This window comes from Halichoerus grypus, chromosome 14, assembly GCF_964656455.1.
Source record: "Halichoerus grypus chromosome 14, mHalGry1.hap1.1, whole genome shotgun sequence".
NCBI lineage: Eukaryota > Metazoa > Chordata > Mammalia > Carnivora > Phocidae > Halichoerus > Halichoerus grypus.
Window position 1 is genome coordinate 81,263,721 of NC_135725.1, and position 15,057 is coordinate 81,278,777.

The following is a 15,057-nucleotide window of genomic DNA, read 5'->3' on the forward strand; positions in this document are numbered from 1 at the left end:
TGAGGTGGGAGTGAGCATCCAGAGCATCCCAGCCTGAAGCATGGGATGGGGGGGGCTTTACCCTCAGGCAGGGCCTCCAACCTTGGCACTTTTGGCATGTGGGGCTGGAGAACTATTGAGCAGGCTGTTCTGTGCACTGGAGGATGCTCAGTAGCCTCCCTGGCCTCCACCCACTAGTCACCAGCAGCATACCTGCCCCTCACCCCAGCCCAAGTTGTGACAACCAAGAATGTCTCCAGACATTGAAAACTGTTCCCTGGGGTATAAAATCCCTCCTGGTTAAGAACCAGTGTCCCAGAGTAAGCAGGAGCCCTGGAAAAGATCTGAGCAGGGGAGGGACAGGGTCTAAGCTGCCGCCAGCAATCGCCTGCATTCCTGCCCCTGGTCCCGGATCCTCGATGCCCACTAGTCCCTGCCTCATCCTGCAGCTGACCTGAGGCTAAGTGAGTGTGGGTGCCAAAGCAGATGCCTGGCTACGTGGTGGAACCAAAGGGCTTGTGTTTGGGGATGGAACCCCCCCCCGCCACCGCAGCATGGGGGACGGGGAGGCAGTGATCCCAAGAGGGGCTGCAAGGCTGGGCAGGGGCTTGTCAGAGCCGAGAGTTGGACAGAAGGGGCTAGAAGGGGGTGGGGAAGCTAACTTTCTGCCTGAGTTCCTGTTCACAGACAGAAACCCTAGAATCAAAGCATCCCAGCCAACTGGGATGGAGTTTCCAACTTTCTAATTCATCCTGACCCCGTGGTCCCAGGGGTGAAGGGGTCAAGGGCTGCATTACCAGGCTGGGGGCCAGGCCAAGGTGGGAATAGTCTGCAGCCTGAAGCCCCTCTTCCCTTCTTGCACATGCTGTGTCTCAGCAGGAAACAGGGCTACCTGGAGGGTGTTGAGGGAAGGTGGGGTTTGGGGGGTGATGAGGGGGAGGAAAGCCCCATTTTCACAGTCGCCCCCCTCCCCAACCGTGTGTACAGCCAGATGAGCTTCTAAAATGTGCATCTGGTTCCTCTATCGCTCGTGAGGCTCTGCACGACTTGCAGGATCCAGCCCACCGTCCTTAGGACAGCCTTTCAAGGATGCTTTTCCCACTCCACCTGCCATGCACTGATTACTCCGGGACGCAGGTGTCCCTGTGGGTGAAGTCTCAGTCCTGGGGCGGCACCCGTGCAGCCTTAGGCCTAGAACAGAAAGTCGAGCATTTTAGAAGGAAGAAGAGAGAGAAGGGAGAAGACAGGAGAGAGAAAACAAATAGGCAGCAGTGGGAGGGGACTGGCCTGTCCTCACAGCCACCAGGGAGTGTGCCGGGATGGGCTGGCCCCGCAGGCTGGTGCAGAGAGGCAGATATCATTTCTCTGTGCTCACACTCCTGGACGGCTCGTCCCCCGCAAGGCAGGGCCTTGGGCACGACCTGGCCTTGCTGACATGCCCCTCCCGGGTTCGGCCCTTGATGCTCCTAACAAGGCAGGACAGGTGTTCAGGGGGAGTGGCCCGCCCTGCATGTCGGCTATTGCCAGCCATCAGTGGAGCTCAGATTCCTTGGCCCTACGAACCCCAAGAGTCAACAGACTCTGTCCAGGCCAGTGGTTTCCCAATTGTCAGAAGAGTCCCAGGGTCCCACAGAGATGCCACAAGTTTGTCGAATAAGAGAGACTCCACGCCCTTGTTCTAACACAGCTCTGCCCAGAGCAGCTCGCTTTCATCTAAATATTGGGCTTGCCTGAGATTTTTCACTCAAAACGAGTGTTCTGTAGCTCCATCAGTTTTTAAAGAATCCACCTCCTCGAAGAGACGGGAAGGCCAAGGCCTAGCGAGGAGTGGACGGGCAGAGCGGCGTCGACCTCCTGGTCCTTCCTGCTGGAGCGCACGGCCCTCCGCTGAAAGCCTAAATGTGAGCAAATGATTGGAATCTGAAAGTAGGTTTTGTTTGGTAACACCGAAGGACAGTAAATGACACTTCGTTTCTGGGGTGAGGGGTGGGGGTAGGAAAGAGGAACCGCTCGAGAATGGAAAGGGAAGAGCAGAGCTGGGTGGCCGGTCACTGTGCACTTAGTTTAATTATACTTTACCCAGCCCGTTTCCAAAGCTGTTCAGAGACGCTGCTCAGACTTCCTGGCTTCAGCCAGAGCAGTGGGAGTAGAGAATCGGAGTCTCAGAGGTGAAGCCTTAAACTCCTCCATTTACTCACTTGACCTTGGCCAAATTAACCCCTTCTCGAGACTCAGTGTCTTCCTCAATAAAATAGGACAACACTCCCATACCAGAGTTGTTGGGAGGGGTGCACGAGAACACAGAGAAGGGGTTGAACAATTCCTGGTGGGCTCAGTATTCTCCCTTGAGAATTTGAGGGAGTTCACAGTTTAAGGTTCAAATCCCAGCTATGCCCCTTACTAACTGTGTGACTTGGGGCAAGTTTCTTAACCTCTCTGCCTCGGCTTTCCCATCTGTAAAATGGGGATAGTAGTCGCACCCACCTGCGTCACGGGAAGTAATGAGTTAATATGCACGAAGTACCCAGAACTGGGCCAGGAACGTGTTTGCTATCAATATTTGTATTCAAATAACAGTGGAGACCAGGTCTTGCAGAGGAGAGAGCCCAGAAACAGAATAAAAGAATGAATGAGATAATGAATGAATGCAAGAAAAAGTAGGGTTCTCCCAGGGAATGCCTCATGGTCCTCACCCATGAGTGGTGTCTTCCAGTCATTGATCTTGGCTGGGACCGCCCTGCCACCCACTCACTGTGGCTCGACCTTGCCCTGCATTTTTCTGCAAACACGTAGAGGTAGGATTCCATTTCGCCCCTAGATGACTTTGGGTGATAAAGAAGTAACTTCAGCCTCTTTGAATTGAATCTTCTCTCCAGAACGTGTAACAAACCTGGAAATTGGAATTGCCCTGGAACTGATTATCCTGGGAGGGCACCTCCTGGCATTAAAACCAAATTAGATCAAGGTACCTCCGTTATTAGCAAAATAATTCCCTACAATTACAGAATGCAGCCATGAATCCTGATGGCAGATGAACTTCAGGTGACTTACTTGAGACAAATAACTGCAAAAATCACAGGCTCATCTAATCGCTTCTCTACAGCATTGCAGTCAGGTAATTATGCTAATGGTTATAAGAAATCACCTTTTGTGGTCTGGGATTGGGAGGCTTGAGACAGAAACGTGTGTGGCGGATATTACCGGCTTCGAGCTGGAGAGGCCGGGTGTCATGTTTGGTGCCAAAACGGGCCATTTCTGGGGAGCTGGTTTGGTCCCCTCTCAACCGGGGGAGAAACCGCTTACGCAATCAGAATTGCAGTGGCTTCATTATTCATCTCTTTTCGGATCATCTTAATATAGGAAATTGAATTTGTCTAAGTTCCACTGTTGGGCATGGCAATTCCAAGAAGCAAATTAAACTATAAAAGCTCAGGACCTTTGAGTCGCTTCCATTTGGCTAACGTGTATTTGTGCCGCTGGGTGCCAGGCACTGATCTAGGCATGCACGGGGGGGACATGCCAACGTTTGAGAGTGTATCTGGTGCTTTCTGAACATGGTCTATCGTCCTCTCAGCAACCTGGCAGAGGTGGTATGGTCCCCATTGCAGAGACAAGGAAATGGATGCTCAGAAATGTGAAATGACTTGCCCAAGGTTCTACTGCAAATCATCGGTGGACATGATTACTTCTACCCTCCCAGAGAAATCTGGGAGGCCTCCTGGAGGAGTGGACATGGGGAGGGCATAGTAGGGAGACAGAGGACATAGTGGGGCAAATGCTCAGCGGCAGGAGATTAAAGGGGGTTTTCAAAGATGGGAGGTGGGGTGGGAAGAGTGGCCAAGGATCACACAATAGAGGACTTCCCATGACAGCTGAGGGTTTGGATAATGGGAGGGATACCACGGAATGTGAGCAGTACCTGGGCTGCAGTTTGGGGGGGGGGGCCTAGTGGACTACTGGCAGGAACAGGGTCAGAAGGTGATGAAGTAAACAACGGATAATTCTTTGATCCCAAATATTGCATAAGACAGACTTACACTAAAAAATTATTCATCATTTATGTGAAATTCACATTTCACTGGGCATCTTGGATATGTTCTGGGAATCCTAGCTCAGCCGGGTTCTGGGCACCAGCTGTTTCCTCTGCGTGGTATGACTTTCCCTTATGGGCACACCTCCTGGCAAACTCCTATCCACCTTTTGAAGCCCTGTACTCCATACCACTGCTGTGGCAACATTTATCACGCACTCTGGTCGTCAATTTCTTATGTAATTATAATATCTATCTCTTCTCCTCTGAGCAGCCAACCTCACTTCCAGCTGCATAAGAAAAAAAAAAAAAGTTAAGGTCATGACTCACTCCATTTCCTGACCCCATCCCCACCCCCACCTGCCTCCAATTTCTGCTTCTGTCTCAGGATAAGCCAGCCTCTCTGCCCCTCCTGAGACCTTGCCTGCTTCCGTGAGTAGCAGTCACCTCTCTCACTGGCTCCTGCAAAGTCACAAGCTCTCCTGAGTCCCTCCCACCAGCGAGACACACAACAAGGGCTTCCCGCGCTCCCTGTCACAGTTGGGTTTCCTGGCGAGCAGGCTCGGAGACGTGTGAGTGCGCAGGAGGTTTGTCAGGGACTGTTCTAGAAGGCTCGGCACCTGTGGATGGGAAGGGCGGGCAGCGAGACCAGGCAGAAGGAAAGCTGAGCTGCCATGCGGCCACAGTGCAGGCCTCTGCCCACCCTGCGTGGGGTCTGGGGAGGGCCTGGGGCAGGGCTGGCCCTTCACACTTGTCCTGAGTAGTGTCAAGGGGCTCAGCCCTGGGGTGATCCGTCACTGGATGTAGGACACCCTAGGAAAGGGGTGTCACCTCAGGTGCAGTGGTTTCCTTCGGCAGAGGCCACCCCCAAACAGAACTGACAGCTGAGGGCCATTTTGCAACAGCCTCCGAACGCCTGGGGGAGTGAGTCCTTCATTCTGGAAGTGGGGATCTGGGCTGCATGTCACAGCATCCACCACTCCCCCAGCCCCCAAACATTCCAAGCCCCTGGGCATGGCATTCAGGGCCCCTCCTGCCCCAGCCCCGCCTCCTTTTCCTATGGCCTGTCTCACAGCTGCTTGCCGGGATTCCAGAGCAGGCCGGGCGGCTTCACATTGCCCTGCAATCCCTCTTTGTCTGGCTAACGTCTCTCTCTGCTCCTTTAAGACACGCTCCGAGGTCATCTCCTTAGACTAAGGCTTTCCTGGAGCCACCGCTCTGGCCCACCAGCCCGGTGTCCTTCTGTGTTAGCCACGAGGAGGCCACTGGCGACCCCCTGAGAAGCATTGAGATGGCAGACCGTAAGCTGGGCAGGATTCCCACCTCGTGGGGCCATTTGCATGGGACAAAGTGCCAGCAGTAGCTCATGTCGTGTCACCAGGGTAATATGACATTGTCCAGTGTGATCTGGATCAAAGAGGATCGGCTCATTAGTTCAGAAAATCTCATCCGAGCCCATGAAGCACACAGTGCTGTTCATTTCCAGGGACCATATAGCCCTGCCGACTTTATGTATTTGTTTGCTCCTACAACATGTAACACTGGCCAATTCATCTTCTAGAGTATGGACCATAAGCAACTTGCCATCCTGTATGTCGCCTTGATGGAAGCTCCCGACAAGTGGACATATGTGCATTTTGCATATACAGTGCAGACGATGCATTTGGTAAAGCGCCTCAGACGCGTCCCTGGGGAAGGTGCCTCAGGCTCTGTCGCCCCTACAGATGGAAGCTGGCAAGGAAAAGACAGGTCCAGATTGAGATCCCTGGGCTATGTGCGAGAAACAGATTGGAGGGGGCCAGAGTGGACGTGGAGAGACAGGGAGGAGGGCCGCCGGTTCCGAGATGCCGTGCAGCCCCTCACCCCGGGGTAGTGCAAAGGGCAGGAGGGAGGAGCACGAGAAGCACTAACTTGGGGCACACTTCTGACCCTCCCACCTCCTGGGCCAACTCCCTGGTGCTTGCTTTTGTGCAGAGTCGGAGAACACTCCCCGGCGTTTTTTTCCCAGCCTCCTTCTTTCGTGGTAACCCAATTGGGTCCCTTCCACCTCCCCCCGCGAATATCTTCCTCTTGACCAATATTCACATAATTGCTACCTGTTCCCCAAAATGGGGTCATGCATTTTGCTTCTATTACCTCATTGACTCTTCTTGAGAAACCCTCGCAATACGCCCTCGTCACATCCTGGTTGTGCGGATACACAGTCAATCCGCATGGTGGGACTGCTTTCCTTTTGAGAGCTTGGCATGACCCTTTCTTGTGTCTGAGTATTTGGATCCACTCACCCCCTTTATTCATTCGTCCAACCTTCCTGAGGCCAGGCCTTATGTAGGTAGTAAGGCTGCAGGGGTTGCTCAGACAAGGTTCGTGACCCGGAGGAGCTCCCAGCCTGCAGCTCAGGGAGGAGAGAGAGCCATAAGCAGGTGCAAGAGTGCACAATGTGATAGATGCGGACAGTGGGGGGAGCGGATGCTTCGAGAGCCCCTCTGCCGGGAGAGTGGACGAGGACCTCCCAGGGTCTCTCCATGGGCTGAAACGCCAGTGCTGGATGACAACAGAAGAGAGGGGGAGGATGGACACTCTAGGAAAAGTGAACAGTTTTGTGCAAAGGCATGAAGGCAGGACAGAGGTTGGGGGGCTTGGGAGATCCGGTTGCATGGAGTGAGGGAGTCTCAGCTGGCTGGGACTAGGGTATGAAGGATCCTGGGGGAGTCTGAGGAGCAGGCTATTCATGTTCTCAAGTTTTACTGAGCACTTGGCCGTGAGTCACGCTTTGTGCTAAGCACTTCACAGACATGATGGTCGGATTATTTAAATTAGGAAACTGAAGTTCAGAGCAGGACTGCATTTTACGGGGATTTTATATTTTATAGCCCCCTGCTTGCTCTGTATCTTTAAAAAAGGTTCTGAAGACTAAAACAAACACCCGGGTACCCTGACCGAGGTCAAGAAATAAAACCTTACCAATATCGATGAAGCCCTTTCCCGCCATCCTTCATGTCTTCCTCTCCGCACCTCCCCCCCCCCGCCCCACCCAGAGGCAAACACTTCACTAAACGGTGTATTTGTCATTCCTCTGAGTTTCTTCAGATTGTTACTAAACATGTGCATTCCCAGCAATAAGTGGTATCATTTTGTTTCGCATGTTTTAAAAATCTCCAAGAATGCTGTCATCCAATGTGATCTTCTGCAACTTGCTTCCCATCCCCCAACTTACGATTCGTAAGGTACCTCCATTCATTTTCACTACCATATAGAATTTCACGGACTGATCCACCATTCCTTTATGCCTTCTGCTGATGGACATTGAGGCTACTTCAGATTCTTTACAAGGGTAAACACTGTGGCAATGAGCAACCCCTAGGTTTATCCCAGAAGCCAAGTTCTCTGGGTCACTGGGGTATGGAATGCATCTTCAACATTTCTAAACACTGTCAGATTGTTTTCCAGAGTGGTGGCACCCACTGCCCCTTTCCCCTGCGGTGTATGAGAGAGTTCCCTGTGCCCTATATTTTCATCAACACTCTGCCCTCCTGCCTCTCTGCTTTTTGTCAATCACACAGGTGTGCAATGGCACTTCTCTGGGGTTTAACTTTCCATTTCCCTGATTAGGAGTGAGGCTGAATGTCTTTTCATATGTTTATTAGCCATTCATGGTTTCCCTTTCTCAAATTGCCTGTTCATATGTTTTACTCAATTTTCTCTTGTTTCTTTTGAAAATTGATTTGTAGAAGATCTTTGTATGTTTTGGATATTGTGTTCCAAATACCTGATTTTGACAGACAGGAAGTTTACACTTTTTTGGGGGGGGGAAGTTTACACTTTTGAAAAAGATTTTGTTTATTCATTTACTTGAGAGAGAGAGAGAGCATGAGCAGGGGGAGGAGCAGAGGGAGAAGGAGAGAATCCCAAGCAGACTCAGCGCTGAGTGTGGAGCCCATCATGGGGCTCGATCTCAGAACCCTGAGATCATGACCCAAGCCAAAACCAAGAGTCAGAAGCCCAACCAACTGAGCCACCCAGGTGCCCTGAGTTTTATTTTTATTTTTTTATTTTTTAAAGATTTTATTTATTTATTTGAGAGAGAGAGAGAGACAGCAAGAGAGGGAATACGCTTAAGGACTGAGCCACCCAGGTGCCCTGCCCTGAGTTTTATACTTTAATTAAATGTGTCAATCTTTTCCTTGATGGTTTGTGCTTTTGGGGGCTTTAAGAAATCTCTCCCTATTACACAGGTTCTTTGTGTTTAAGTCTTTAATCCACCTGGAATTGATTTTTTTAATGCAAGGTGTGAGGTAGGGATTCCATCTCATTTTTCCCAACGTGGATATCCAATCACTCTAAAAAAGCACCATTTATAGAAAAGTCCACCCTCGGGGCACCTGGGTGGCTCAGTCGTTAAGCGTCTGCCTTCGGCTCAGGTCATGATCCCAGGGTCCTGGGATCGAACCCCACATTGGGCTCCCTGCTCAGCGGGAAGCCTGCTTCTCCCTCTCCCACTCCCCCTGCTTGTGTTCCCTCTCTCCCTGTGCCTCTCTCTGTCAAATAAATAAATAAAATCTTAAAAAGAAAAAAAAAGTCCACCCTTTTCCCAGTGACTGGTAGCACCACTCTTGCCACATATCAAGTTTCCATACATGTGTGGGTCTATTTTTGCAGACTCTGTTCTAGCCCACTGGCCTATTCCTCTATCCTTGGGCTAGTATCTTACAGTCTAACTGTACCTTTTTATGCCCTTAGCACCCTCTCCCTTGAATTAGAAGAGCTAGTGACTTCCTGAAAGCAGATCTACCTCTTCTTCCTCTTTGCATTTCTTCATCCCTCATTACACGAACAAGCCCCTCAGGCTTTTTTTTTGCAAAGGCTTTCTCACATGCTATCTCTTGGGCTTCTCAGACTTCTTTATGCAGAAAGGAAACTGAGGCACAGAGGTGAGAAGACTTGCCAAGGTCACACAGTCAGAAGGTGTTGGGTTAGGGGTTCTGTAGGATTTGGAAGCCACCCCACCCATCCATCCCATATTGCCCAGGCTCTGAAGACCTTTACTTGACCCTCTGGCTCATCTGATACAGGATTTTCACGCTTCCTTCTTTCAACAAGCAGCTCCTGAGTCATGGGAGTGTGCCAGCTCAGTCGGTGCTGGGGCCCAGATCCCACTGCTGGGGGGCTCTTCCCAGTGCTGGAGACCAGTAGGAAGGGTGGGCATTTTATGGGAAGTCGGGAAGCCTCGGGTCAGCAGGAGGAAGGCAGGTGGAGTTTCAGAGTCAATTTAAAGAGCCCCATGCTGGGCGTGCACTTGGGGCCCAGGGCTGCCTTCAGAGAGGACGCCGGCTTCCCGGGGGAATTAGAGGCGTCCTCCCGCCCTCCCGCCTCGAGAGGCAGGAATGCGAAGGATCAGCTTTCAGCAGAGCTGCGGCTGCCTTTCCGGGGAGCTCCCGGTGCAGGCCCTTCCCGAGCGGCCGAATTAACTGGTTCTGTCTGTCCAACTGGGAGAACAGCTCCAGCTAAAAATAGCGCCCTGCCCTGCGCTGGTCGCCGGGATCCGGGGCCGCGACCGTGGGAGTCCGGGCCGCGACAGTCCAAGGAGCCCGTGGAGCCCCGGACGCCCCACCCCGGGGCCTGGCCCAGTCCCACCCCCGAGGCCGCGGCGGAGGCCGCCGGCACAGCGCTGTCCGCTCAGGTGCCGCGGAGGGTGGAAGGCCAGCGGGCGGAGGAGCGGCCGCGGCCGTCCGGGATGGGAGCCGGCGGGGCGGCCTCCCGCGCGCTCGCCTGGGCCTCCCTGCCCCTGCTGGGGCCTCCGGCCGGCGCGCTCTGCGAGGACACGCTTTGCTGCCGAGGTAAGGCAGGGCCGGCTGCCTGCGCGCCCCCGCTCTTCCCGGGCACTTGCTGGCGCCTCTTTCTCCTTACCCACCCCAGGTCCGCGGCGGGGGGCGAGCGAGGGGAGAACCCAGGCGTCCGCACCGGGCTCTGGGAGTGGAGCCAGGCGCTCTCTGCAAACTCACCCTTCGTTTGAAAAAGTCTCAGTCTCGCCACCACGACCGAGAAGCGTTCGCCTCTCTTTGGCCTCTCAGTCTTCCCATCTGGAAAATGGAACACTAAAATCGTCAAGCTTTAATATTTGTTGTGACCCCAAGAGAAGTTGGGGAACCCGCTGCAGCCGATCGCAAGCGTCCTGGAGAAGTTTCCCCGAATCCAGACGGGGTTCTCGAGGGTTTATGATGGTGGTGGTGGTGGGGTGCTGGAAGTGCCTTCCCCGTGACTTTCCCTCCCCCTGCCGTCCTGTCCCAGAGCTCTGCACCTAGCATCAGCCCGCGGCCCCCGCCGTCGGAGATCGAGGCAAGCTCGCCGCGAAATTTAATGGGCCAGAGGACGCGCGAAAATCCTTGCGGGAGAAGAGGGTGTAGAGTAGAAGAGGGGTGAGCCAAGCAGCGTCGCAGCCCACTCCTCAGACCTGTACCCCCATAGCCCCCAGGCTAAAGCCGGGATTTTGTGTTTGACATCCCAGGGGCTGGGGAAGGAGCGCAGTTCGGCCGCACCGAGGGGCAGGCCGGCGGAGACAGCGGCGCGCTCGACCCGGCTGGGTCCGGGAGGGGGAGGAGGAGGGGGGCACGTGGCCCGGCCTAGATCCCGGGCCCAAGCGCGGATAGGGGGCGTGTGCCGAGAGCCGAGGGGATCGCCCTGCTCAGTCCCGCGGTCTGGCCGGGGCGAGGTGGTTAGTAGTGGGGTCGATTGGCCAAACAGGTGCGCCCCCGCCCCTCCCCTCCCCGCCTCCGCTCGGTCCCGGCCGGGCGGGCGGAGCTGCTGGTGGCCGGGCCTGCGATTGGCGGGGCTGGGCCGGGCCGGGCCGGCCGGGTGGCCGGGGGAGCCCTGGAGCCAGAGCACCGCCGCACGGGCGGAGGCACGGAGCCGGCCGGAGCGCGCTCCTGCCCGGCCCGCCGCCTGCTCGGCCCGCTCCGCCTGGCTGGCGTTACGGAAACTTTCCTGCGGCCCCGCGACCCAGCCACCCCGTGACCCTGGTCCGGTGCAGCTCGGGCTCCGGCGCCTTTGGGATGGCAGCGCCCAGTGGCCCGGCCGGCGCATAGTGGTAAGAGCTAGGGCCCCCGAGCTGGTATGAGGGGGTCCCCGGGGCTTGCAGGGGTCCCAGAGGGACCTGAGGTTCGAGAGGATCTGGGGGCTCTAATGGGAGGTATGGGGGTACCAGACCGAGGAGTGGGCTGCGACTTTGCTTTACTGATCCCTCTTCTACCCTACAGTCCCACTGTGCCGCCAAACGGTCTTTGCGAGGTACGTTGACCCTTTAAACTTGCCAGTGCGCCCTGCTTAGATCATTGGGTCCTTGGCGGAGAACCGCGCGGGATCTAATATGGAAGTCACCCCAGCTGGAGCCTGCAGCCCACAGGGGTTAGGGTGGGGGGGCGTTTCTCCAGCCTCCCAACCCCAGCTCTTCCAGTGGTCTCCCCAGACTTAAGACCCTCCTCAGCTCACCCTAGGGGTTGGTAGTTGAACAGCCACTCCTCTCATCCCAGAGCCAGGCACCCTGGGGCACCCAAGTTTGAGGTGTTGTTTTGTTCAACCGGTAGCCACTCCTCAGTGTTGAGGGGGCGGGGTCATTGAAGAGAGGTCTGTTTTTGGTTTCCTGGGCTGCCCTGACCCGTGGGCTAAGCAGGGTAGGAATAGGGACCAAAGCCATCTAGGTTTCAGTTCCCAGCCTGGTGGAAACGATTGGGTTTTCTGGTTTCCAGATGCTCCATTCTTTTGAGCTGTCTGGCTTGAGTCATATGGAAACTGAGCGCCCCTCCCTCCCCCCATTCTGCTATTTAGGGGTGAAATTAATTTTGATTTGAATTTAATTTTAATTGAGGGTGGATGAGTAGGTAGCTTGTCACCTATGAGGATCATCATCTCTAACATGATTTCCCCTCGTGTCAAAGCCAAACATCTCTCTGTGTTTTCTTGACTTAAGACAGGATAGCCAAGAGTTAAAACCAAGCCAAACACCAGCTCTGAGGCCCAGAGAACTTGGGTGCAAACCCCAGCCCTGCCACTCACTAGCTCTGTGTTCTTGGGGAGTTTGAGCTCTCTGAGCTCAAAGGTCTCACCCCAGGGGGATGTAGTGAGGATTTTGAAAGATAAGGCATGGAAAGCACCTGGCTCATAGGACAACAGCCTTGGGCTCCAGTCTGTATCCTGGAGCTTGGGCCCTCTTGCAGCCTGAGCCACACAACCCCCTTTGTGCCTCAGTTTCCCCTCTGCTCAAAAGTTGGTATGAACCAGCCCTTTTGAGAAACGTGCACAGATGCACATATCCTCTGAGGCATACGATTTCAGTGTGTTTGTAGGCCTCGGATTTAAGACAGTCCCATCCATCCCCCTCCTTACCAGGAACTACTCAGAAGGCAAAATAAGACTTTCTATCAACCACTGGCCTCTCCCCATCCCTTTTGGATTTGTGGAGGTAAAGGTTGTAAAGATCAGGACAGTGCAAATGCACCAATTATAGGGAGAGGGACTGACCTGTAGAACCTAACTGAAAGTCACCTTCAAGAGCGCCAGGCCACCCCCTCCCTTCTTCCTTCCCTGGTGCCGCATCTCTACCTGGTGAACCTCTAGTCTTTTTAGCCTCCATCCTCTAGTGACAGCCCACTAGGCAGCTGGTTTCATGATGGAGCAACTCCAGGCTGATAAAAAAGTTCTTCGTGTTTCGAGCAGAAATCTGTTACTTCTACCCACTGGTTCTGGTACGACCCTTCAGGCATCTCTTACCGGCTCAACGATGCCCTGCGGTCCCGTGGCGCCTGGCGCTCAGTTCCCTCCCTTCGACATTCAATACACTGAACTGAGTTTGGCCATGAGGGTAACACCATTTTTTGAGTATTTATGTTGTGCTAGGTCCTGTGCGGAGTGCTTTATACATATTATTTCCTTGCATCCTTAAGACAACACCTTGAGGCTGATTCTTTTCTTACCCTCATTTCGGTTTAGAGAGGTCATGAGATTTACCCAAGGTCATACAACCCATAAGGAGCTGAGCTGCATCCCAAACCCGGCATCTGCCTTTAGAGCCCATGCTTCTTTTTTTTTTTTTTTTTTTAAAGATTTTATTCATTTATTTGACAGAGAGAGACACAGTGAGAGAGGGAACACAAGCAGGGGGAGTGGGAGAGGGAGAAGCAGGCTTCCCGCGGAGCAGGGAGCCCGATGTGGGACTCGATCCCAGGACCCTGGGACCATGACCTGAGCCGAAGGCAGTTGCTTAACAACTGAGCCACCCAGGCGCCCTAGAGCCCATGCTTCTAATGGTCCTTTTTGGCTCCATGCTGGCCCGAGTCATGTGTGCCCATGAGTGTGTGCACGTGTGTGTGTGCCCCCGGGCCTGTGGTGTGTGCTGACGGCGCTTTATCACAACCCCCTGGGGCACCTGTTAAAATGCAGATTCCTCATCTCCACTCCAGACCTGGGCATCTGCACTTTGAAAAACTCGCGGGGCCATTCTCATGCACACCACAGCCTGGGAACCATGGCTGTAAGGTGTGCTTAGGAAGAGAATGTGGGATATGGGTTCCAGGTGATCTAAATTCCAGCCTTGGCTCTATTCTCTTCAGCTGGTTAGTTTTCCTTTCTGGAGCTTTCTCCCGATTGTAAATGGACAGGATGTTATGCCCACTGGTGGGGTGATCCCTGCCTGTGGAAGTCTCCTGGGTGGATGTCAGGCATTATGGAGAGGCCCGTGGAGGACTGAGACCTCTCCTGCCACAAGTGGATGGGCATGGCAGCAAACCGGCGGCTCCCAGGAGGCCCTGCTCACCCCACCTCCCTCCCCTCAAGACCTGTGACCTCTGCTTTCTAGAAGGATTAGTGCATCTTGGATGAGGACCTTGTGCTCAGATTTCTCAGCTAGGGTGGAGGGGACTTAGGAGAGGTGGGCAGGACCCTCCCTTCTCCCGCCGCCACACACATACCCTTCCTCCTCCATGGCCCCGTGATGACCTCTATCAGGAGGTGCTGGGGGACCCCTGAGGGAGGGGAGGGGGTGGGCCTGCCATGCATGCATCTGTGTTGTAAATCCAGGGGCAACCCACCCCTTCCCCTGGAGGGATGCTCTGCTGGCCCGGGGGCAGCTCTGGGGAAATGTCTGACTTAGGGCTGGCTGGGCTGGGCGCCCTTCCAGGAGGGGTGAAGGTGAAGGAGTCTTCTGCACGGGCCTCGGCAATGTCCCCGTCCTGACCACCTGGCTCTGTTGTACACAGTGCTCTTGTTCCCCCTTGATTCTCTTTGATCCTGCTGAGAGCACGGAATTATTAAGCACCCATTTTATGGAAGAGGTCTCTGGAGTCCAGGAAGCTGCAGTGACATGTCCAAAGCTCTAATGTCTGTGTGCATAAGGGAAGGTGGTGAAGTCAGAACTTGAACCCAGGCCCCTAGACAATAAGCACAGGCCTTTCTTGCACCATATCCGCGCTATGTCCTTGTTTTACTGCCCCGCCTGGTCCTGGCTTCGGTGCTGGAGCCCTCCCAGAGGCTTGAAGGAAGATCTGTGTTCTGGCTGGGCCGCCATTGGGCTGTGTGATCCCCGGCAGAGCTGGTCATCTCTTAAAATTGTAGTTTCCTTGTCTGTTAAGGCGGGGGGGGGGGGGAGGGCGGGGGGGGCGGTGTTCAGTTATATCTCTGAGATTCCTTCCAATCTTGATATTCATGCGTTACTCTTCTTTTTCTGCCTTTCTGGGGAGGGGGGTCCTGTGAGGGGCTTGGGGCACGGGTGAGTTGTTGGGTTGGGTTGCAGGGCAACGTGCTACACTGGCTTGTTGTGAAACCAGTCAGCTGGGCTCTGTGGGCTCGGTGTCCAGGGGGCTCAGGGAGCTGAGGGGTGGGGGCGCGGGCCACAGGAGGGAGCCCCGGGTGCGGTCAGGGTGCTCACCCCTGGAATTAGACAGTAATCAGCACTCTGAACACTGCAGGGGGTGATGATGGCCGGGCCTGTGAGAGGGAGCTGAGGAGCAGGACGGGGCTCCAGCCCAGCGGAGCACCCCCTCAGCCCTTCATAGCCTTGG

The 15,057-nt window shown here is 54.5% G+C and overlaps 1 protein-coding gene across 4 annotated transcripts in view; it reads left to right on the forward strand.

Moving 5' to 3' along the window:
- The window catches only part of DAB2IP (DAB2 interacting protein), a 187,654-nt gene that overhangs the window by 11,183 nt on the left and 161,414 nt on the right, over window positions 1-15,057 (forward strand). The window contains exon 1 of one of the 4 annotated variants that reach the window (XM_078061721.1): window positions 9,622-9,846. The exons of 1 other annotated variant lie outside the window; for it this stretch is intronic. Coding sequence is in view for 1 of the 3 variants with exons in the window: in XM_078061718.1 (XP_077917844.1) it covers window positions 9,744-9,846 (103 nt within the window). In the remaining 2 variants the exon portion in view is untranslated. Of the gene's footprint in view, window positions 1-9,621; window positions 9,847-10,919; window positions 11,094-15,057 lie in introns of those variants that run through there. 2 more of the 4 variants (XM_078061718.1, XM_036107805.2) reach the window with 2 other exon arrangements.